Source organism: Colletotrichum graminicola (assembly GCF_000149035.1).
Source record: "Colletotrichum graminicola M1.001 genomic scaffold supercont1.9, whole genome shotgun sequence".
NCBI classification, from domain to species: Eukaryota; Fungi; Ascomycota; class Sordariomycetes; order Glomerellales; family Glomerellaceae; genus Colletotrichum; species Colletotrichum graminicola.
Genome location: NW_007361013.1, coordinates 903,409 through 925,849, shown reverse-complemented (window position 1 = coordinate 925,849; position 22,441 = coordinate 903,409). Strand labels below are relative to the sequence as shown.

The 22,441-nt window shown below is 54.5% G+C and overlaps 9 protein-coding genes across 9 annotated transcripts; 3 read left to right on the top strand and 6 right to left on the bottom strand.

Moving 5' to 3' along the window:
- Positions 1–255: 255 nt before the first annotated feature.
- On the bottom strand, positions 256–822 carry GLRG_03255 (uncharacterized protein; the record flags this gene model as incomplete). Its single annotated transcript, XM_008093940.1, has 1 exon — positions 256–822. The coding sequence occupies one exon, from the start codon at positions 820–822 to the stop codon at positions 256–258; it is 567 nt and encodes a 188-aa protein (XP_008092131.1).
- A 941-nt stretch (positions 823–1,763) lies between these two features.
- GLRG_03254 (asparaginase) lies at positions 1,764–3,565 on the bottom strand (the record flags this gene model as incomplete). Its single annotated transcript, XM_008093939.1, has 2 exons — positions 1,764–3,166; positions 3,376–3,565. The coding sequence occupies 2 exons, from the start codon at positions 3,563–3,565 to the stop codon at positions 1,764–1,766; spliced, it is 1,593 nt and encodes a 530-aa protein (XP_008092130.1).
- Positions 3,566–4,974: 1,409 nt separating this feature from the next.
- GLRG_03253 (uncharacterized protein) lies at positions 4,975–6,807 on the top strand (the record flags this gene model as incomplete). The annotated part of the gene is made up of 5 exons (XM_008093938.1): positions 4,975–5,114; positions 5,175–5,256; positions 5,311–5,413; positions 5,477–5,873; positions 5,931–6,807. The coding sequence occupies 5 exons, from the start codon at positions 4,975–4,977 to the stop codon at positions 6,805–6,807; spliced, it is 1,599 nt and encodes a 532-aa protein (XP_008092129.1).
- Positions 6,808–7,003: 196 nt separating this feature from the next.
- GLRG_03252 (uncharacterized protein) lies at positions 7,004–7,611 on the bottom strand (the record flags this gene model as incomplete). Its single annotated transcript, XM_008093937.1, has 3 exons — positions 7,004–7,297; positions 7,356–7,370; positions 7,429–7,611. 3 exons carry the CDS (start codon positions 7,609–7,611, stop codon positions 7,004–7,006), a joined length of 492 nt encoding a protein of 163 aa, XP_008092128.1.
- Positions 7,612–9,190: 1,579 nt separating this feature from the next.
- GLRG_03251 (5'-AMP-activated protein kinase) lies at positions 9,191–10,802 on the top strand (the record flags this gene model as incomplete). Its single annotated transcript, XM_008093936.1, has 2 exons — positions 9,191–9,945; positions 10,118–10,802. The coding sequence occupies 2 exons, from the start codon at positions 9,191–9,193 to the stop codon at positions 10,800–10,802; spliced, it is 1,440 nt and encodes a 479-aa protein (XP_008092127.1).
- Positions 10,803–10,975: 173 nt separating this feature from the next.
- On the bottom strand, positions 10,976–12,061 carry GLRG_03250 (glycoprotease; the record flags this gene model as incomplete). Its single annotated transcript, XM_008093935.1, has 1 exon — positions 10,976–12,061. The coding sequence occupies one exon, from the start codon at positions 12,059–12,061 to the stop codon at positions 10,976–10,978; it is 1,086 nt and encodes a 361-aa protein (XP_008092126.1).
- A 1,728-nt stretch (positions 12,062–13,789) lies between these two features.
- On the bottom strand, positions 13,790–15,775 carry GLRG_03249 (uncharacterized protein; the record flags this gene model as incomplete). Its single annotated transcript, XM_008093934.1, has 3 exons — positions 13,790–14,659; positions 14,714–15,487; positions 15,629–15,775. The coding sequence occupies 3 exons, from the start codon at positions 15,773–15,775 to the stop codon at positions 13,790–13,792; spliced, it is 1,791 nt and encodes a 596-aa protein (XP_008092125.1).
- Positions 15,776–16,791: 1,016 nt separating this feature from the next.
- GLRG_03248 (uncharacterized protein) lies at positions 16,792–17,602 on the top strand (the record flags this gene model as incomplete). Its single annotated transcript, XM_008093933.1, has 5 exons — positions 16,792–16,843; positions 16,909–16,961; positions 17,042–17,115; positions 17,182–17,516; positions 17,592–17,602. The coding sequence occupies 5 exons, from the start codon at positions 16,792–16,794 to the stop codon at positions 17,600–17,602; spliced, it is 525 nt and encodes a 174-aa protein (XP_008092124.1).
- Positions 17,603–21,199: 3,597 nt separating this feature from the next.
- On the bottom strand, positions 21,200–21,841 carry GLRG_03247 (uncharacterized protein; the record flags this gene model as incomplete). The annotated part of the gene is made up of 1 exon (XM_008093932.1): positions 21,200–21,841. The coding sequence occupies one exon, from the start codon at positions 21,839–21,841 to the stop codon at positions 21,200–21,202; it is 642 nt and encodes a 213-aa protein (XP_008092123.1).
- Positions 21,842–22,441: the final 600 nt, after the last annotated feature.

The window sequence follows — 22,441 nt, the reverse complement described above, 5'->3', positions numbered from 1 at the left end:
ATTCCGTCCAAATCGCCGAATGATGGTTGCTTTGTATGTTTACAATGCTCGATGAAACAGTAATGTACAATGCCTAGGGGAGATGGTCAACAAACCAGACATACCTCTCGGCCTCTCTCTCTCTCTCTCTCTCTTCCCGAACGCCAAGTGTGACTGCGTTCCAACCGCCACAGGCGCTGGTGATAGCCAGGCTTCGATCTCCTGTTTTGATAATCCTACACGACGTCACCCTGCGGCACTCGGTCCCCCAATCCCTCACGCCTTCTTCTCATCATCGTTATCGTCCCCGCCCTCCCTCTTGCTCTCGTCCTTCTTCGCGCTGCTCCAGACCTCGGCGACCTGCTCAACGATCAGGTCACCCAACCCCTTGCCCTCTGCCAGCGCCTTGGCGTGCTCGGCGCCCCTCTTGGCGTCCCAGTCCTCGGGCTCTTCGCCGTACCACAGCCGCTGCGCGAGGTTGCGCTTCTTGTACTCGATGGCGCGCATCTGCTCCTCCGTCAGCCCCTCGCGGCGCATGCGCTCCTCGCGGAGGAGCTGCTTGGTGCGCTGGGCCTGCTCGGGCAGTGCCGTGGGGAACATGCGCGCGAAGCGCGACTGCACGCCCTGGTAGACGGACTGGCCCGTCCAGTCGTAGATGAGCTGGTTCATTGAGGCCGTGAAGCCCGTCGCAAGCATGTAGAAGCGCCAGTCGCGCCGCCGCGGAGGCATCAACATGATGAGCGGGCAGAGTACCGAGGCCGCGATGGCGGCGTTATGGATGAGGGGAGGGGTCTGCGGAAGGGCCGGGGAAGATCCCGCGGGTTGTTGTGTTGACTCGGTCATTTTTCTTAATTTAATTTGTTGGTGGTCTTGCGGGAGTTGCGATATTCGGCCGGAGGGGGGTCTGGGAAGGTTGGGAGGGCGAAGGAGGTGTTCGTCAAGGCGATTGAGGTTCGGTGTTCTCGCGATCCCGAATTTCTGACGATCGTCGAAGCTGTCTCCGAGCTCGAGGAGGGTGGGTGGTGTCGAGGAGGGAGAGGTGTCGAGTCAATGACGATTGGTGAAGCATCCGATTGCAGGTGCAAATGGGAAATCTCCCAAAATTTTGAGTCGAGCTACGGCGCCGATCGAATGTGGGGCCGACCCGGTACCTCGGGCAACACTTGCACCGTATGAACCACCTTACTCGGCGCATATTAGCACTCTTGGCACACACACCAAGCAAGTAGCCGCAGCTCAAGAAATCCAGTATCTCTATTTTCTCCGCTGCGAGATTTGGCATAATCCATGAGAAGGCGACCAGGAACACGAACTCGGGACGGAAGCAGTATAACAATGCAACAAGAGTCCTCGTGAGGAACGCCTACGGAACGGTTCAGAAACAGTTGCTCCCTCATCTTGGTCTTGTAAACAAAGGCTACGAGAAGGCAGCAAATACGTTTTAAAAACAAGCTGCACAATAATAACGAGCAGCACGTGGCATTATGTAGAGTCATTAGTGCACAAAACTTTGAACTTTCAGTGCGTTGAAGCCAAATTTCGAGTCCCGCCCTGGACTGTTTGTGCTTCAAGCTCCTCCTTTTCACCAGAGCTGAAAGGTCGGGTCCCTGAAGTAGACTGGGATAAGGAAGCAAGCTAAAGACGGTTCACAAGAGACCCGAACTTCAACAAGACCAATGTATTGTGTTGTATTTCTTCGTTGTCGCTGGAAACCTAACCTCTAAACATGAACCCTTAGAAACGCCCGCAGAAATAATGACCAAATGACAACTTTTTCCAGTCTCCTACTTTTGAACTCCTCCATATGCAGATGCAGACGCTTGCACAGAGCCTAGAATAACCTCCTCTTCCTGCCACAAGTGCGCTCCCGTTTCCTTGAGCAGCCGCACACACTCCTCCTTGCCTGTCTTTTCCGCGAGGTAGAGCGGCGTGTTGTTGGCGCGGTTCCGCGCGTGCACGCTGGCTCCCCTCGTCAGCAGTTCGCGCAGAATCTCGAGGTCGGGTCCGACGGCGGCCAGGTGGACGGCCGTGTTTCCGGCGTAGTCGGCCATCTTTAGGAGCTCGCGCTGGCCGTCGTTGTCCAGGATGTCCCTCACCGCCCGGACATCGCCATTCCGTATGGCGTAGCCGAGGACGGTAAATGCCGATTCTGAGGCCGTTAGCCGAGATACGACCGAGTCGAGTGAGCCAGATGGGTGCGAAAATACCGGGAGTGCCATTTCGGTCATTTCGCCGCGCAGCGACTGCGACATCCGCGCGCCGACCTCGGCGGTTGACAGGTTCGGAATGGCGAGTAGGTACGACAGCTTTGTCAGGGCCGCTTCGGCAGTGAGGTCGAGGCCGAAGATGACGCCGGCGCGGCCGAGTTCGGTTCCGGGGCCGTAGACGGGGGACACAAAACCGCTCATGCACTGGCTGACGTTGACGACGATGACGCCACGGTCGACAGCCGCCTTAATGACCTTGGTCAGGCTGCCATCGATGCCGCTAGGAGCGTTGCCCATGCCGAAGGTCTCCAGAATGAGACCGCGCAGGTCGGGGACGCGCAGAACCGAATCAAGCATCTCTGGCCGGATACCGGGAAAGACTCTAAGACATGCGACGTGGGCGGTGTCGAGGTGGTTGGTGACCTGAAGCTCGGCGATCCTGGTGGGTCTTAGCACGATGGGCCAGTTAACATCAATACCCAGCCCGTTGACCTTGGCCAGGGGCTCGCAGTTGGGGCTAGCAAAGGCCTCGAAAGCGGCGGACGAAACCTTGCTGGTTCTGTTGCCGCGGAACAGCTTATGGTGGAAGAACAGGCCGACCTCGGGGATGACAAAGGTTCCTGCGATAATGAGCGAGCCCAGGAGATTGTCCACGGCGTCCGACTGGAGAGCGAAGATAGAGGCTTGGGATCCTGTGAGGATGACGGGCTTGCCTAGGTCAGAAAGCATGAAAGAAAGAGCCGAGGCCGTGTACGACAGAGAGTCGGTGCCGTGCAAAACAACAAACCCGTCGAAGAGGCGATAATTCTCCCGAATGGTCTGGGCGATCTCGGTCCAGCCCTCCGCCGAGATGGAGCTTGAATCCAGCAGAGGGCTGAACTCCAGCACGCCGTAGCGAATATGGCGGGAGTAGGCGCTTGGCGGTGTTCTCAAACTGTCAAGCATAACTTTTTGGCCGTCCTTGATGGCGTCAAGCTGGACTGTAGTTTGTTAGCGAATCCCAACATTGCGTGGTGGTAAGAGCTTGGCCAGTTGAGTTGCATGAAGGCTATTAGATGTCTCCCAAGTACAAAATAAACTCTTGGGTTCGAAGCACATAAATCCTTGGCTTGATGGAAACCCTGGTCCTTGTCTTTGTCACGGCCTTCCACATCTCCTTCGGTGTGTGGTACCCTCAATAACAACATACCTGAAGGCGACGACTTGTCATTGAATGAGGGGCGCGGAGCCATGGCATTATTTAAGAAACCTCCAATAGGCTGGAGTCCGTCAGCGGTAGGCTGCATGCATATGGTTCCGCCCGTCATGATGATGAGGACTCGGGATTCCGGGTAGTTGGACGCCGGCAGGAGCCTCTCGGCGGTGGGTTCGAAAGCCATTGCGCGTGTCGATTGTGCGAAGGCAATAGTGAGTTTCGTTAATGGGGAGGTAACAGAAAGCCAGAGAAAGGGCGAAGGTTGAAGTCGAGAGTTGAGGGTTATCGGATACAAGAGCCTCCACAAGTAAGTTGAAGGGCACGGGGTAATATGGAGGGGCAGGAGGGTTTTGTATGGAGAGCAAGGCGATAACAGTTGGCTAGTGCCAAGGGTTGTGCAAAATTTTGTAAATTTTGTCTAATGGAAACGAACTACGAGAAGTTGCAATGGACAGCGATCAGCGATGGATGGCGAAAGCACGCTAGTGGGGACGAATGGCGAGTCAACAAGTCATTTTGTGACAAAGCGAGTGAAAAGGCAGCTGGAAGAGTCCGACATAGGGCAACAGTCTGATTGAACCTTACCAGAGCTGACATTAGGTCAATGCGTGCCTGTCCTGTGTTTGACCCAAGGACCTAGATAAGGAAAGACATGAGAATGTAGGCAAATACCAACGATGCCCCTCACACTTTCAAGGGAACGCCTTATCGTGTGATAAGATGGAAAGGGTACGGAAGCTGGTGACAGCTCTAGTATCGTGGGGTAGAGAAGATGGGACAAAAGCCGATAGCGGATGGCGGACAGAGTTTTGGAGGGGTAATGATTAAGTAACAGAACGACCACGACCGCAGCGTGACCGTCTCCAGAAGCCAGGCATGGCTAGTCTAGACACCGATGAAGGAGGAATTGCTGACCATAAGCCGGAGGATGTGGTGGATGGACCAAGTATGTCCCCATAACCAGAGCCAATAGCCCCGCTGTGCCAGGCTTGCTGTCTAGGTACCGGTTGGGACAAAACTCTGGCGGGTATTGGAAGGAAAGTTGAATCAGTCTCTCCATGCAATCAATGGATTTGAGTTGCTTGCAGAAGTTGACCTTCAGACGATGACGCACGCACGTGCGCTCAGTTCTAAACCGAACCTGCCACTAGCACTTGGGGGGGGGGATACGTACCCTACCTACATCGGTAAAGACGCTCCAGGAGTCTCCGTCTCAGCGGGAGCACCCACTGCGCAGGACCAGGGATTTTCCGCGATTTTTTTTGGTTCTGACCATGGCATCACACCTCCAATCTGGACTTTATTGGGATTCTGCCACAGACACCGCCCAGACACCAACCCGTCTTCAACAACCTACCTAATACAAGCTAATTCCAAACACCAAACACAGGAAGCAACCTGCTTATCTAGCACCACAGCAACAGCTACAACACTCATCTACGACCGATCGCTATATTACACGTTGGTGATTCAATAGCAATGCAATCCTTTTAGCCGGCCTTCGCTGTTAGTCCCACACCTCCGCCAGAAGCTTCGATCGAGCCAGCCAAGTTCCATCGCGACAGGCGCACCTCGCCGCGCTTCGCAGCCATCATGGATTCTAGCGCACACAACGGCGGCGTGTCGCCTCGGACATTTGCGATACAACATCAGCGCCCCAAAACGAGTTTTCAGGGATGCTCGCGCATCACCGATTACGAGCTCCTCGGGAAGTTGGGCGAGGGTACTTTTGGGTAAGTCTGCCTGCAGCCACCGCGTTCCTAGTCATCATCATACTGACCGACAACCTGCAGTGAAGTCCATCGCGCGCGATCTCGCAAGACAAACGCCCATGTAGCTCTCAAGAAAATCATTATGCATCACGAAAAGGATGGCGTGCGTGTGATACCAATCCCGAACACCCGTGGGCCATCAACTGACGGGCCATAGTTCCCCATCACGGCACTGCGCGAAATCAAACTTCTGAAGCTGCTCTCCCACAAAAACGTCCTGCAGCTCATTGACATGGCCGTGGAGCACCCTCAAAGAGCCAGTAAGTCGCTCATGCTCAACTACCCATCTCGCCAGCAGCAATTCCTGACCCGGATTGTCACAGGCGACAAGCGCAAAAGACCCATCATGTACATGGCAACCCCGTACATGGATCACGACCTATCAGGTCTGCTTGACAACCCCTCTGTTCACTTCACCGAGCCTCAAATCAAATGCTATATGCTGCAACTTCTCGAAGGGCTGCGATACCTGCACGACAACCGTATTTTGCACCGAGATATGAAAGCCGCCAACCTCTTGATCAACAACAAGGGCATCCTCCAGATTGCCGACTTTGGTCTCGCAAGACACTACGAAGGACCGACGCCAAAGCCAGGCCATGGCGCAGGCGAGGGGAAAAGAGAATATACCGGCCTGGTCGTCACTAGATGGTACCGACCCCCCGAGCTGTTGCTTCATTTGAAGAGATACACGACCGCTATTGACGTCTGGGGTGTTGGGTAAGTTTTACGCCTGTGCATCTGTATCTTGCCACGAAGTACTGACCCACGCAATAGCTGTGTCTTTGGTGAGATGCTTGTTGGAAAACCGATCCTGGCAGGCGAGAGTGACACTCACCAACTCGAAATCATTTGGGATCTGATGGGATCACCCACACCTGAAACCATGCCCTTGTTCAACACGCTCCCTGGTGCGGAGGCCCTTACGCTGCGTCCTCGACCCGGCAGCTTGTCCAACAGATTCAGAGAGTATGGGACTGGTGCCGTTTCTTTGCTAAAGGAGCTCCTTAAACTTGACTGGAGAACTCGTATCAACGCCGGTGACGCCCTCAACCATCCGTACTTCAAGATGGCTCCCATGCCAGCCGACCCAGGCGACCTCCCAACGTTCGAAGACAGCCACGAACTGGATAGGCGGAAATTCCACGACCGCCAGGCGAAGCTGCCACCTGCGCCAAAGGGGGGCACGGTGGGCATGGGTCCTGAAGCACATGGTGCGAATGCCGGGTTCAACAACGCCGACGCCTACAACAGCCGCAACGGCGTGAACGGTAACCGTAACCCCAACCTGCCTGGAGCCCCCCGTAACGGGGACGAGCGCAGGCCAGCCTGGCAACGAGACAGAGGCTTGCCGCCAAGGCCACCCCCGCCCGAGTACGTCAACGGCGGGCCTATGGAACGCGATGCCTTCCGGGATCGGGATCGAGACAGACGACCTAGGAGTCGGGGTGGAAGAGCACCCGACGTAGATACGTATATCCCGAGTTATAGGGACGATGCGTCTCGACACCGGGATGACCGGCCGCCGCGCGACCGTCGTCGCAACAGCAGGGATGAAAGGTGGCACGACCGGGATTGGGACCGCCGGACGAGAAGCCGTAGCCGCTCGCCGATAAGGGAGCGTGAGCGGGACCGGGACATGTACCGCAGGTGAAGTTGCGGACAATATCACAAGAGATTATGATATCGGGGAACAGGGCGAGTAGCTCGGCGAAGCACAGGAACAGGCGTTTGGGAGGGCAGGAGGCATATTCCCGCGCAGGGCTGGCATTTTGAAAGTGATTCCCAGGTAATGATAGCCACCCTTTCTGCTGCGTACGGTATGCGTAAAGAATCCCCAAATCACATGATCAGATCTCAGAATCGTCATCGTCCTCCTCGTGAATTGTCTGCGACCAGAGTCCCGGTGTCCGTCTCCGCCTCTTCGGGGGCGGCTTATTGAGGATGTGCCAGTCTGTCTCGTAGGACGAAGAGTCTTCGGTCTTACCTGTTCCTGGCCGTTCCGACAAAGGCGTCGAAGGCATTGGCGTCGGAGGCAGTGACTTCGACCTGTCCTCATGCATGCCGAAGACTGTGGTTATTATACCAGACGTACATGACAAGGTCAGACCAGCCACGATACCGATACAGGCGCCGCACGCCAACTGTTGAGGGTGTGAGCAAATCAAGTGCCCGGCTGTTAAGGAGGGTGAGGAAACCTACAAAAGTGTAAAGGGGCTGTGAGTGTGTTAGCGCTGCTGTAGATGAAGTGCGTTGTAAGGGATGGACGACTTACCTCGAGGCTAGCTACGAAATCGAGCAAAGCCTGGCCCCATCCGATGACATATGACGCCATGAGTACGATGGGCGAAAACAAGACGAGAATCACATTGACGAAAAAGGCCACGGGCTTCCATACGATCCTCGCGGGCCATGTAGCGATGGCGAAAACGCCCGAGGCATACGACAGCGACGCCATATCGTGTCGTGAGGTCGGTTGTGAGTGAGAATGAGGTTTAGATGTGCAACAGGGGTAGCTCGCTGTAAGCTGCACCTGGGGATGAAATGGTCCTGTCCTTACTTCTTCAGAGCATGCCAAGAGAGTAAGCGAGCTTGCTGTTGTCGAGAACGACGTCGGTCGACAGAGACGGCCGTTCTGAACTAGGGATATGGTCAAGTTGAGGAGTTGCTGGTTTGTGAGAAGTGCAGTGGCTATGGTGCATTTGCAGCATTCCAGCTCAGAAATCCGAGGGGGGTTTGTTGATGTAGCGACAGCTCACGCGAGCCAAGGTTATTAGCTGGCTTCAGCTGGTAAAGATAGAGTAGAGTTAGAAATTGGGCGGGAGGTGGAGGGAGCTTACGAGGCATGGCCAGCTTCGATCTCGTTAGGTAAGTATCGGATGGGGCCTAGGAGCATCAAATCTACGTGCACTGACCAGCTCGAAGGCGCCGACCAAGGCTGGTACTCATCTTTCCTCGTGGTAATTACCATATTCCATAATCACGGATATCGCATATCGAAATTATAGGACGGCGGAAGAAACATCAAGACATGAATGGCTCGCTCTTTATTCGTCTCAGTTCTTTTGACAAGCTGCCAGGAGCTACCTTAGATAGGATGAATCACGGATGCAAGTGGCCCTACCTCTACGATGTATGTAACCTGTAGGTACCGCGTCACCCACTGATCGGCTAAGCGGAGGCCCACTGATACTTGTTTCCCCGCGGTCCGCAATAAAGGTTACCGAGTACCTTCCAGGCACAGCTTATCTGACTTCGGCCACATTCTATCTGGGCCGAACCCCAAACGCTGGCGTCAGAACAGGCGACCTGACCACACCACACCCCTCTACACACTCCCCTCTCTCTCTCACTCACTCGCTCACTCTCTCAACCTCTCAACCTCGAGCCCGTCGTTGAACTAAGCCGACCTCTCATCCAATCTCCAAAAAGCGAGTCTTGCACTCTCGCACCACGTCACCTTACTCAAAAGACGCATCGTCACCCCATCAGCAGCGACATCCTGCTTGGCTGCCCTTCCTCCTGCGTAAAACCCAATCACGCCAGAAACCCATTTTTGACTATACAGCATAGCCCTGTATAGTCTCGCTGAGAATGCGACAATAAACTGGCAAACCCCGCGCAAGCTATCGTCGTGCAATTACGCCTTACCTAACCAGGCTCGCACGAAGGCCAGTCGCAGCTAGGTACCTTTCTTTGCCTGACGTGGGGATATTGGGTCTCGACGCCCGACCCCGGATCGTGACTACCTATCACTGAATCGCTGCATTGTGCTCATTCATCTGGGTAGCGCTGCCCTCGTGCGCCTTTCCCTGCACCACTGCCGAACCCCAATACGCACCCGCACCGTCTGTCGTGTCCGCCGGACGTCGCCGTTGCTTACCTGAGGAGCCAAAAAACGGGATAACGATCTAGACTCGGACTGGCCAGGTCCCGGAACCACCTGCCCCCCCCCCCCAGATCGTACACACGCAGCGAGACCAGGCTGTCGTGTCCCACCCCAGGAGCGAATCTGGACGAAGAGGAAACGACACAAAATGGGAAACAACCCCTCGTCATCCAAGTCCACGACGCCTGTCTCGTCGCAGGACTCTCCCAAGCACCATCACCACCACCACCACCACCCCAAGAGGGAGTCCAAACACATCATTCCGCCGCGGTCTGCCGAGCGAGTCGCTGCCCCGCCCGAACCCTCCCTCACCCAGGCTCAGGGTTCCACGATCACAAAGGGTCCCAAGCCCCTCCAGTCCATTCCAATCTCAAACTTCACCACCGGCTCTCCCTCGTCGAACTCGAGTAACTCCGCCCCGCAACCGAAGCCTCCCGAAGCCAAGCACATCGTCCGCGATGCGCCTAGCAAGCCCGTAAACGTCCCTGCTGCCGCCGCCGCCACCACCGAATCCTCCTCCCTCCGTTCCCATTACTCTGCCCACATGATTGAACCAGCCTTGGTGGGGAACAGCAGCGTGAACGACATGTCGTATTTGACACGTCCGCCGCGTATGCCGCTCCCTATCGAGGAAGAGATTCACACTCCCGGATCGCCCATAATCGCGCCCTCCGACACCAACGACGGCAGTGTTCCCGAGGTGGAAATCCTCGAAGATGGCATGACTAGGAAGTCGTCGGCACTGAGCACGAACACCGCGGAAGATGAAGATAACGAGGAGTTGATCGTCGACAAGACCCGGCCCACAGTGCCGACCCGTCTTGAATGGCGCAAGGGAGGAGGCAAGATCTACGTTACGGGAACCATCTTCCAATGGAACCGCAAACATAGATTACATCCTGTGTAAGTTTCATTCCGACCGCATGAATCTCGGTCGCCCGCGTCGCACATGTGGCTCCCTGGAGGCTTTAAATGTCAGCAACCGTGAGCTACATCGCCTGTGCCGGGCAATATCAATAGCATCCCAGGGTGGGTTTGCCGTGAATCGATTGGGCTGACAAATATTGCTCAACAGCGAAGGACAGCCTGGCGTGTTTGCGGCGACGATTCATATCCTTCCGGGCACACACCACATCAGATTCTTGGTGGACGGGATCATGCAGACCTCGCCCGACCTGCCGACAACCGTGGACTTCGGAAACAACCTGGTGAATTTCATCGAAGTCAGCGCCGACGACCTGCCGGCGAAGGCACCCGTTGAACCTGGGAAGGACGGCGTCGCCACAGCAGCTACCGTCGACAAGGGTGCTCTCAAAACCTCTGGGTCCCAGACTGATGACCAACCCAAGCCCCCTAGAGGCAGGGAGGTGCCGTCGCCAAGTCAGTACTTCCAGCAAATACCCAAGTACCTGGTGGATTTCGACCAGCCCGAAGACTCGCCGGCGTATCAGTATGCGGTGACCGCTATCGAGAAGCTGCCGACCCCTCCCAGCTTGCCCGGCTTCTTGGGCAAGCCCATCCTGAACGCAGCAGTCCTTATGAAGGACGACAACAGCGTTCTTAACATGCCTAACCATACCGTGCTCAACCACCTTGCTACCAGTAGTATTAAGAACAACATCCTGGCAGTCTCGGCCACGACGCGCTACAAAAACAAGGCAAGCCACCCACTTCTTGTTACACAGTTCTTCACTCATACCAAATACAGTACGTCACGACAATCATATATAAGCCCACCACAACAGAAGAGTAGTCGATGACACGTGGGGGGAGGTGGCCGTCTGTGGGAATTGTTCACCGAGTGAGGCGCCGCGTACAAGTAGTCGTCGCCACAGAGCGATAGTCTTGGGGGTTTTATATGTCCTGTCGTAGTCACGGGGACAATGAAATTGATTGAACAGGCAGAATGCGCAGCATTGACCGATAACGGTCCTCAGTCCCTCCATTTGATGTGAACCTCGTCTGTTCTAAACCGCTGCGTGCACGAGCTGTCCTCGAGCGGCGTCCTGAAGCCAGTCTCGTACGCCAGCAGGCCGGCGTGGGCGATCATGATGCCGTTGTCGATGCAGAACCTCTCGTCGGTAGCGTACACGCTACCGCCCCTCTCCTTGGCCATCTCGCCCATCATCTCCTGCAGCCTCTCGTTGCAGCCGACGCCACCCACGATCAACACCTGGTTGCTGCCAACGTGGGCCATGGCCCGTTCCGTGATCTCGACCAGCATCGCGAACACGGTCTCCTGCATCGAGAAGCACAGGTCTGCCGGCGTAAACGTCTCCTCGCCCCTCTTCTGAGCCGCCTTCATCTGCGCCGCCAGTATATCCGCGGAGGCCAGGATGCCCGAGAAGGAGCAGTCCATGCCCTTGACGGCGTACGGCAGCTCGAGCAGCCGGCGGCCCTGCTTGGCGAGCTGCTCGATATTGTACCCCGGGGCCGGGTCGTTGCTGATCTCGAGAGTGCGCGCGAAGCGGTCGAGGCAGTTACCCACGGCGATGTCGAGGGTCTCGCCGAAGATGCGGTACCGCTGCTCGGCGTAGGCGATGACCTGGCTATTGCCGCCGCTGACATACAACACGACGGGGTTCTGGGCGCCGGTGATGGTGCGGCCCATCTCGATGTGGCCGACGCAGTGGTTTACTCCTACGAGAGGCTTGTCCCACAGCAGGCTCAGGGTGCGGGCGGCGACGGCGACCGAGGTCAGTGGCGCACCCATGCCGGGGCCCTTTGTGAAGCAGACGCAGTCGAGGTCGGCGGGGGCAACGCCGGCGTCGCGGAGGGCGCGGCGCGCGAGCTGGACAAAGTGAGCGCGGTGGTGCTTGGCCGTGTCCTTGGGGAGGAAACCCGTCCCAGGCGGCGACACGAAGGTGTGTCGGACGTTGGAGAGGATCGTGGACTCGGTACCGTTGTGGAGCATCACGCCGATGCCGAGTTTGTTGGCGGAGCCTTCGCAGCCGAGGGCGAGGAGGCCGCGCTTCTTGGACATGGTTGCTGTCGTCAGCTTGGAGGGGGATTCGGCCATTACTTTGGGCTGTGGTGATGGTGGTAGCTTGCTGTGTCTAGGTAACAAGATGTACACGTGCCCGGTATTCCAATCCAGAGATCCGTACAGTATCTCGACTCTCTCTCTATCTCGCTGTCGCAACAGGGGCCTATGGCCGAGGCCTATAGAAAAAAAAGTTGACGTAGGAGGGGTAACGACTAACGTCGTTGGTGGGATGCCGCCCGCCCCTCCATAAAAAGAACTGTGGGTCACAATCGTAATCTACTGGCCCCCCCTGCCCCGGCCGGGCCCTCCCCAAGCGCACCTCAGGATGCTGAATTGCACAACTGCCACAACCGACCCTTAGCGTTTCTGCCCTGGGCTGGCTTTTGCGCAACAACCGTGACCACCCTAGCTCAGCCCAGCCCAGCCCAGCCTTCCCTCTCGGTACGCTGACCTTCTCCTCCCGTCCACCGCTCCGGCAAATGCCGTTCGCGCTCACGCCGTCTCGTAGGAAACCAATCCTCCCAGGAATCGAACATCTCAATGCTTCCTGAACAGCGGCGGGTAGAAAACGCTGTCACTCCAGCGAGAACCTGGGAAGCACACGACGGAGAGTACAAGAAGCCGGGCCATACAAGGTACACCGGAGGTGCAACGCAATTATCCCCACACCCACACTATCCGACAAGCCTCGACAAGAAGTGGACTCTCCTCTTTCTTCACTACACAATTCTTTCTCTACTTAGTTTTCTCGTCTACTCCTCTTTCCAATGCCCTCCCCCCTCTTCTGTGCCGTATTTCCCAAGTCATGCATTCCCCTCTACATGTTTTTATTTTCCCACCCCCTTCTGGTGAACGACAGCGCACCCGAGACTTCGGGCCCCTTGTGATCATCGAGAGGATCTGCGGGTACAGCTCTGCCGAATGGGGGGCCTTGGAATAAACCAAGGTCCAAGTCTGCTGACACCTCACCACCACCGGGCATTCTGACTTCTCTTCTCCTTTACAACCTACCAGGCCTGTCTGGGCCGCCCCCTTCGCAGCCTTCCCTCCTCGAGTTTCCCGAAGGAGAGGGTTTTGCCGGATCCAGGAGTCTGCCTGGGGTGTCATCACCCATTTTCGCAGAATGCCGCGCCGGACCACCTGTTCGTCGCAAAATCTCCGAGTCACCTCACATAGCACATCCCCGCTCAACACCACCAGAGGCTGGCTGATGCTCACGAAGACGCCAGAATCTTCCATTCACACGTCCATCTTCCTTTGTGCTTGCCGCACACAAGCACGCACCACAGAGCACCTGGCGACGTCTCCGAGACTTTGAGGCCAAAGCACATGACGTTGACCACCGCCGTCATGACGACCGCAAGCATCACATTCACAAGCATCGGGCGAGCGCGCACCAGAAACGAGCCCCATCCCGCCTCTATACACAATGAACACTTGTACAAGGATGGCAGTGGTCTCAAACATGGAAGGTCAATATTGATCTTCTTCATCATGGTGGGGGGTCTATCTTCCTCGCCTAATGCACTGGTCTAGGCAGGCCGCCTGCCTCCCAACTCCTCATCGCCATGCCGCCTTTAGATTCATATACTTTACATGAGAGCTACCACAACTCAAAAACGCCATGCCAACCCGACCGTCCAACCTGCTGCCAGGCTTTCTGTACAAAACCAAAAGACAACCAAACACCATGGGGGTATACAACAAACGTCATCCGGGGACGATGAGCAGATATTCGCGTCTCGACAGCCTGTCCATCTCTCATGAGGCAGCAGCCTGAGCTGGCGGCGCCTGAGGCGGCGCGACTTGAGGTGGTGCGACTTGAGCTGGCGGCGATGACTGCGATGGGTGCCGCTGCTGTTGTTGCTGTTGCAGTGCCACTTGTGCCTGTGGCGTTGCAGGCTGCGGCAAAGTCGGCCGGTTGCCAGCTACTCCTGCTGCTTGTGGAGGCGCCTGGCCATTGGCCAAGCCCTCGTGCGGAAGCTGCCGGCGCTGGTAGACGTACTGCGACAGTGGGATGGTGGCCCGGAACTTCAACGCCCGTGTGTCGTACGGGTCGACCTCGTACACAGGTGTCTCATCCTCGTCGTCTTGGTCATACTTCCATCGATCACTATATTCCTCACCCTCCATCCTCGGCGGTGTTGTCATTCCCCGACGGTCGATCCACAAACGACCTAGCCGTCCAATACGACGACGGAACGCTGGTTGGCTGCTGGGGGGCTTCTCCTTGCCTCCCGCCTTGAACTGGAACACCGGCATGTTACCTCTATCAACAAATGGTTCTGCTTCATCGTCGACGTCCATGGCTTCCGACTCGGATGATGTGGACGCCGGGGGTGTCATGAGGTACTGGGTCTTGGCCGGTCGGAAGCTAGCCTCCATGCCCTGTTCCCTGACCGGTGATAGGGGATCTCTGGTGAGATCCACATGGTTCTGGTTCCACTTCCTATGGTTGTGGACCTTGCTTTCAACATCCGCCCGCAACTCGTTCTCCTTTTCAGCAAGCTTATCCGCCAGCTGCAAGAGATCTGCCTCCATGGACCGGCCATCCGGACGCACAGCAATGCGAAGATGGCAGCCAGGTGGCTTTTGAAGAGCGGGCGCTTCTACAGGCTTCTTCTTGGGAGGCTGTGCTCCGTCAGCACCCATCTCCAGGCCCTTGGGCTGCGGGATATCACATACCTTGTGGTTGATGAGGTCTTCGTCCTCAGTCTTGATGCCGAGCTTAACCTTCATTTCCTTAAGCTTGGCTCTCTGCTCAAATATAGCGCGGTCAAAGGTGAGTAGTTCACGTTTAAGCATCTCCCGCTCGTAAGACTGGATGATGAGCTGTCGGCCATCCTCGAGTTCTCTGCGAAGTCGCTTGAGTTTCTCGGCGCTCTGGACGTCTCTCTGTCTCGTCTTTCGCGTCTGTCTGGCCTCGCGACGTCTGAAGCAGACATAGGGATCAGCCTCATCGCTCTCCTGGTGCGTCTCAAACTTGACGCTGGGATGAATGGGCTTGTTGCCGAGCGATTGCCGGCGCGACTTCCAGTGCTCATACACATGCTTGGCATGTGCCATAAGCTTGTTGCCACCGAGCGAGGTAAGTGAGGGGACCATCAAATCATAGCCAACAACGGTGTTGTCTATTGATGCGAAGGGGGTCTGTTCAGAGGCAGTCTCCTCGAACACTTCCATAATGCGTTCAAAGTCATCCTCTGACAGTTGAGAGGCGACAGTCTTTTTGGTGGAGTTATACTGCTTCAGAAATTCATCGTCTTCTGTTGTCATGTCATAGGAAACTCCTATGCATTCCTCGACAGTCTGCGAGAAACGAATGTAGGAGGTAGGCTGCCGGAAGTGACTGGGATAAAGCAGATCATAGTTGATCTGGCTCTCCTGAGGAGGCGGGACAGGAATTTCTTGGTCATTGCTAGTACCGGCCTCTTTGAGGATGGATTGGAGATGGTATTCCTAAAGGCACCAGGTCAGTATACGGGCTGGATCGCCGACGGCGGGCAGTAGGTAATAAGTGGATAAGCGGGGTGTATCGAGGCGTGTCACATGGTGGGTCACGTGATATCTGGCAGCAATACGGAGGGAGTAGTGGCTTACTGTTTCCTCGGCTGCTTCGACACCGGTCGCGATTTGGGTTTCGGTGGTCAAAGATTCCTTCTCTGCAGCGTCGATATCATCCTCTCTGAGCACAGGAAGAAGCGTCTTGACGCTCAACTTCTTGACTCGGACTTTCCTGGTAGACATGATGGCGGGTGGGGGGGGTCGAAGGCGGAAAGCCAGCGGAAAATCCGCAAAAAAAAGTCGATCAAGTCATACAGGGGGTCATGCGACACTGACTTTTGCAGATTTGAGGGATAAAAATCGACGTTGTTGGGTTTGGATTGATGGCCGAGCTGTCGCTGCTTGATGAGGTGACGTTGATGTTCGCGGGTGCAGAGTTTTCAGTCCAGGACTTTCGAAGAAGGGTTGAGTAGCACGCGTCGAGAAGAAGTACCACGCAGTAGTAAATGCGCGGAGTTGGTACTTTGGAGACGCTCGGACCAGCAGCCGGATCGGACTTGGGAAGCAAAGACTCGCCGACGTACTGTGAAAGTGACTGGCACCTGTCCAAAAGCCGCCTGAAAATAGGGGAAGCTGTACGTCACGTGCCAGTCGAATCTGATGCTGCGAAAACGCAACATGAGATGGGCGGCGATATATCGGACGATGGTGGGCGATTTTGGGAACAAATAAGAAAAAGCGACCCTCAGTTTCAATCTTTTTTTTCTTGTTCTCATGCTATCTTCCCGAAACTCAAATAGTAGTGTTGATACATCTGACACTTTGTGCCTGCCGTTCACGTCTACGTCTATCAAATGGAGGTGACTTAATCCAGAAAATGGTCTGTGCGCACGCATCCTGCGCAGGCGGTGCGCTCTGCCGTCTCAGGCTCAGCACCTAAGGTCGCCTGTCCAGCTGCCCGAATCAACGTCCAACCCCGCCCAGTCCAATCCGGCGCCTGTTCGGCTCCTGTCATTAGTTTGACCACCCCACGCCCGTACCTAATGTACATTGTCCTAGTCTGCCTTGCACTTGTCAACATCCTAACCCACCCACCCTCCAAGGCTAACCCCACGGCCGCCTAGCGAACTCAAGCTCGACATAAAGCCTACCTACGACGAAGCCTCCTCGACCGAGCATTTGCCCCAGCTATACACACACTCGCACACACTGCGCATCCTCACAGCTTTAGTCGAGACCGATCGCTCACATTTTCCATCATGGGCAACACTACTAGTGCGGTGTTGGACAATATTGTCCAGGGGTCCAACTGTGAGCCCCTCCCCCGCAGTCGACTTCTTTATCGCACAGACTCGGGCGTGCTGACGCGCAGGCAGTCGACAGAGATGAGGTTGACCGTCTAAGGAAACGTTTCATGAAGCTGGATAAGGCGTGTTTTCCTGCGACACTTCATTCCTGTTGTTTCCTCTTCGGTGAACCAATCTCCCATGCTGACCGACTCCTTTACAGGACAACTCTGGCACGATCGAGCGCGATGAGTTCCTCAGCCTCCCCCAGATTTCCTCCAACCCGCTAGCCACAAGGTAGCCGACCCGTCTCCGACCAAATACACCACCCGAATTATGTTGCTGACGGCGCTCCCTGTACAGAATGATTGCCATCTTCGATGAGGACGGCGGCGGCGACGTCGACTTCCAGGAGTTCGTGTCCGGCCTCAGCGCTTTCTCGAGCAAGGGCAACAAGGAGCAGAAGCTGCGCTTTGCCTTCAAGGTGTACGACATCGACCGCGACGGTTACATCAGCAACGGCGAGCTGTTCATTGTCCTCAAGATGATGGTTGGCAGCAACCTCAAGGACCAGCAGCTGCAGCAGATCGTCGACAAAACCATCATGGAGGCGGACCTGGACAAGGACGGCAAGATCAGCTTCGAGGAGTTTACCAAGATGGTCGAGAACACGGATGTCAGCATGAGCATGACCTTGGGTGAGTTTCCGACTCAGTTTTATATCGCATGCTCTGCTATATCGAGGGTTAAGCTAACGTGCGTTATCTTTGCAGACACATTCTAGAATAAAGCATGGTGGCGGCGCGCGTGCGCATTAGGATCACGAGACATGAATTGCAACACCCTTCTAGGTAGAGGTATACCATTACCCCGAGGCGGCGCCGCGGCCGCCGTTTGAGCCTGAATTGAAGTTTCTGGGTTTCAGCAGCCTGAGTCGCCGATGCTCATATTTGTACAACCTTCCGAGCTGATCGCGGTCCCGTCACATGGTCTCTTGTATTCCATCATGAGTAGAGCCGGCTCATGTATCAGATATGTATACATGTCTATCTAGATGTGTATCAAAGGATACTAAGGCAAAGGCTGGAGGCTACTGAGCTAAAGTAATGAATTCCATATACAACAGATACCGTCTTGAGATCTTCCTCATCATCGTCCACCAGGCTGTTATAACCACATCAGGAGCCGCGTCATATCACATACGACCATACCCACTGGAGAACTCGGGATCCCGTCCGCTCTCCCATAGATAAGCCAGTGAGGGCAAGTATTTAAGTCGGATATTGGTCGACCACCAAGAAATAATAGGTTCCGTTTTGTACGGATACGATCCCTACAAACCGCTTAACCGTTTCTGACTGTTTCCCGCCATATCTGCTTGCACAATTACTTTAAGGCATGCCCCGTGTGACGTCTCTTCTCTTCGATCTCTATGTCACACCATGACAAGCGCACGCATCTCGGCAATCATTCATTAATAGGTTATAACGTGCTCGACATTGCATTTATACCATTCGCTGTTGCACAAGATAAGAGTATGGGCTCCGGTGGTCTTCCAAGTATAACAGGTTGAGGACAAGAACTTATTTCCGTCCTCAGAGACAACCATTTTCCTGCTCTTGTCAAAACCTAAGCCTTCATATCTTTCTTTTTTGACACCTTGCAAAAAGAACGGGCATTGTATTCCAGGAAACTATTTGATTGCTATCTTGAACCAAAATGCTTACTATGCCCTGACAATGTAGTGGCAACAGTTCACCGTGTAGGACCGCCGGCGACCCCATCACATCTGCTCATCTGGTTCCTGGCCAGTCGAAGTCTATCCAAATCTAATGGTAGTGCCTTCTCGCCCAATGCCAAAGGCGTAGTAGCAGTCCCGCCCGAAATGTGCGCCCTCGAGAGACATTTCTCATCTACCAGTCTTGCAACGATGTCAGGTTTCCTGCAGGGATTGGATCTTAGGCTCCCTGCGGGGACGTGGTTGTGACGTCGTGCTCCTGGTATCCATCCCCACAACCGATATGGCCATAATGTGCACTCATCGGGGGCCCTCGGGCTCATCTCCGATGTCCAAGAGACTAGACTGTGCCATCAGATCCGTTTCTGCACTCTGCGTCTGACCTTTCTCACGATCCAACCTTTCGAGGAGTCTTCTACTAGTGCTGGCCGCCCGTCTGGCTTTTCTTCTGGAATTTGACTGACTTTTTGCTTCTCGATGAGCTTCGCGCTGAGGTTCTTCCATTCGCCAAATTTCCCCCCGGGTTAATGGCCTAGGTGCTTGTGCTACAGCTCTGAACAGGGGTAGTAACGCTTCATACTGTCTGAACGGGTGGCGCTCAACATCAAATACCGCTATCATAAGTAGCGCTCGTAAACAATAGTGCGCATCGTTTCCAGCAGCATGCAGGTTTGCATAGGGTATTTTTAATACTTCAAGTAATCTCTCTAAGCTATACCGATAATATAGCTTGAGAGGAGACTGTGCAGCCTTGTTGGTATCGATAACGTAAAGTGATTGAGTTGGGAGATCGATTTTAAGATGCTGAAGAATCTTAAAATCCGAGTGTGTACCATGAAGGACAAGAACGTAGTCCCTACTTGATAGGAGAGCATCTATGGTCGGTTTGAGCTCGGTAATACTGATAGGTTGTGATAAGCCGAAAAGAAAGTTTCTTGATGCCCTTTCACAATATGCTGACTCTCCTACTGTGGACTGATATGATGTTATAGCTTCTTGATAATTTGCTGTAGTTGGGTTCAAAAGCATGTCTTCTAGAACCCTGGTGTCTAATATTGAGACTCCAATATGTAGCTGTTGGTCTGCAACAAGCTGGTCGTATCCTTGATATGTGTCGATGTGAAGGCCGACAATGAGAACATCCCTCATAGAAGATTGCTGTAGCCTATTACCAAGGCTTTTTGGTCGAAAACTTGGTGCTGCTGAATCGACATCGCTGTATCCGAGAAGTTGCCGGAGGACAAGTGTCTCGTCTCTCAAAAGTCCTGTATGGGGTGGTGGTGCTGATTCTCGCTTATCGCGACTAGACAGCATGATGCTGTTGGTGAGGATTCAGGTCCAGATGCCAGAAGAAGGAGCGAGGAAAGCTTGGCGTTTGAGGCAACTGACGACATAAGTGATGCGTCACAGCGTGATGGTGGGTTTTGGGTTCCAAGACTTCGATGGGTCGTGGAGGTGTGGTAGGTAGTGATGTTCCACAACTGGAGCTAGGTGGTTGATCGAGGGATTGACCAGGAGTGGGACTTTGGTTAATTGTAGGTGTGATATCGCGGAGTAGATGGTCAATGGTCTTGATTGTCTGCGTGACTCCGCGTGTGGACTAGAGCCAGTCAAGTGGGAATATGTCTTGGAGTTCTCCGTCTCTGTACTAGCTATGTGGCTGGTAGTGAGTATGTAGTTTGCGGGCTCAATCGAGGTTTTGATTAGTGGTCCTCTTCGCGTGCGGATGTGATGGGTTGTCTCAATGGAATTACAGTAATTGTCGTGTTTGATGTAGTTTGAGAAATATGGGTAGTGAGTGAGCGTAGTGTATTAGAAGTGGGTAGGGCGTAAGGTCTCGATCTGGCTCTTCTTTACTTCTTTTGTACTGGTGCTCAAGGCAGGTGGGTGGTAGGAAGAAAAGAAAAAATTGGTTGTGCTACTAGGTTGTCACTGTTATGGAGGTGCGAATACCTGGTGTTGTATGTTTTTTTTGTGTTTTGCCTGTCCACGGTGGTGATGTCCTCGTTCTCTTGGAGAGAGACATGGCTTCTTCACTTCAAGAAGCAGGCTGACTACATGTAGAGCTCGTATCCAAGGCGGCAACCCTCTCCCATGCACACGTTCCTCGTAGTTTGTCAAGGTGTCCCCATGAATCTCCGGTAGGTCGCAACGTAAATACTCCTAGCTATGTTTGTTCTCCGATTCATGGGATTCCGCTTGAAAAGGACAAAACTGCAACACTCTCCGGCCCCCTGCATGCTTTGAATGTACAGGATGTGAAGTAAAAACTTGCGGGTAGTGGTGATGCCAGGCAGGGTCATTGTGTGATAACCATTGACCGCATCAGCTTGGCGTTCAAAAAACTACCAGGCCGAGGCCCCTCTCGGGTTTGGCAACATGGTCGGCGATGCCTAGAGACTCCGATCGTACTACTCCCTGCTATGCAGCCGCCTTCTCAGCATCGCCGTGATCAGACCTCGATGCACAATACTTCAGCTTGTAGGCGGCGTTGATCAACCCATCACGGGTGGAATGTGCCGTGTCCATCCTCAAACAGTATAAGTAGCGACAATATCAATATAGTGCACAACGTGGAAAACAAAGTCAGAGTTATTTGTATTGTTATTCTCATGTCGCTGCCAGAGGAACATCCGGCCGGCTCTACTTCCTTGGTTTTAGCTCGAAATTGAACTCTTTGGAAGAGTCTGAGAGCTTCCATCTTGCAAACAGCTGTCCATTCTCGACCAGAATCTGCCGCAGCAATTCACCCCAACCCTCTTCAGAGGCAGGCCGTCTATCATTATTGCGCACGTATGGCTCCATCACCACCAGCGCCTCTCGAATCCACTGCTCGGCTCTAGTCTCGTCAATCCTACCCGCAGCAACCATCCGCTGCTTAACCTCTTCCACCTGCTGTCCCTTCTCAACCTCGAAAGCAGCACGCATCACACCACGAAGAATGTGTGACCGAATCGCATAGTCCAGGTCTCCCATATTAACGCCCTCAGTCTCTTTCAGCCGCCAAGAATGCAACCTCCTCCTCGCTCCCAACCTCCGGCTCCCACCTTCTGCTCCGCGTCTGCTCACCCACTCCGCCATCCGGCCAACCGCACCAATCAACCTCGCTTTTACGCGTCCCGTCCAGGTCCGGCTCAAGACACGACGTGTTGACAGCCTCCCATCGTTCCCATGAGTAATACGCTCCCAAGCCCCCATATCAAAGGCACCTTGCGCGACAGAGATACCGAACTCGCTGGGTTCCCACGCCTCCTTTGACGGCTCGCCAGGAGAATTTATCTTCATGTACTTGAGCCAGAAGCAGGCCTGGGTCTCTGAGTACGGCTGGACGCTCGGATAGTCCTCTCGCAAGCATGCAATGGTCTGTCTGCCTTAGGGTGTCCAGGGTGCTTCTACGGTCAGCTCGTCCTTTCACAACCACACAGTTTGTTCTATAGAAGAACCTTACCGATTGAACTTAAGGTCTCCCTCGCCAAACGACCAAACACGTGTGTGAAGTTGATCAACAACATCAAACACGCCTCTGCTATCCCATAATGCTTCATCCAAGTAAATGAATGCTATCCGCAATAACTGGCCGCGGCTACTGACTGGTACCACCTCACTTTCGACACTGTGACGGAATTCGTCGGCACTCATAGCTCCCGGTTCTCAACACGCCACCTTGTACGCTTGAGACGAAGATGTGACGATTTGAGGCGGCAATTTCATTGCTGCGAGGGTTTATAAGCTGCAAGACGACCCGCCGTATGTAATTTTGCGCCAGGCTCAGAAGAGGACAATCCATATCAAGCTTTTTCCCTGTGAAATATCCGGAGTTCTGAACAAATTGCTGCCAGTGGTGTTAGCCATCACGTTCTTGGGCATGGGCATCCGCGAGTTGCG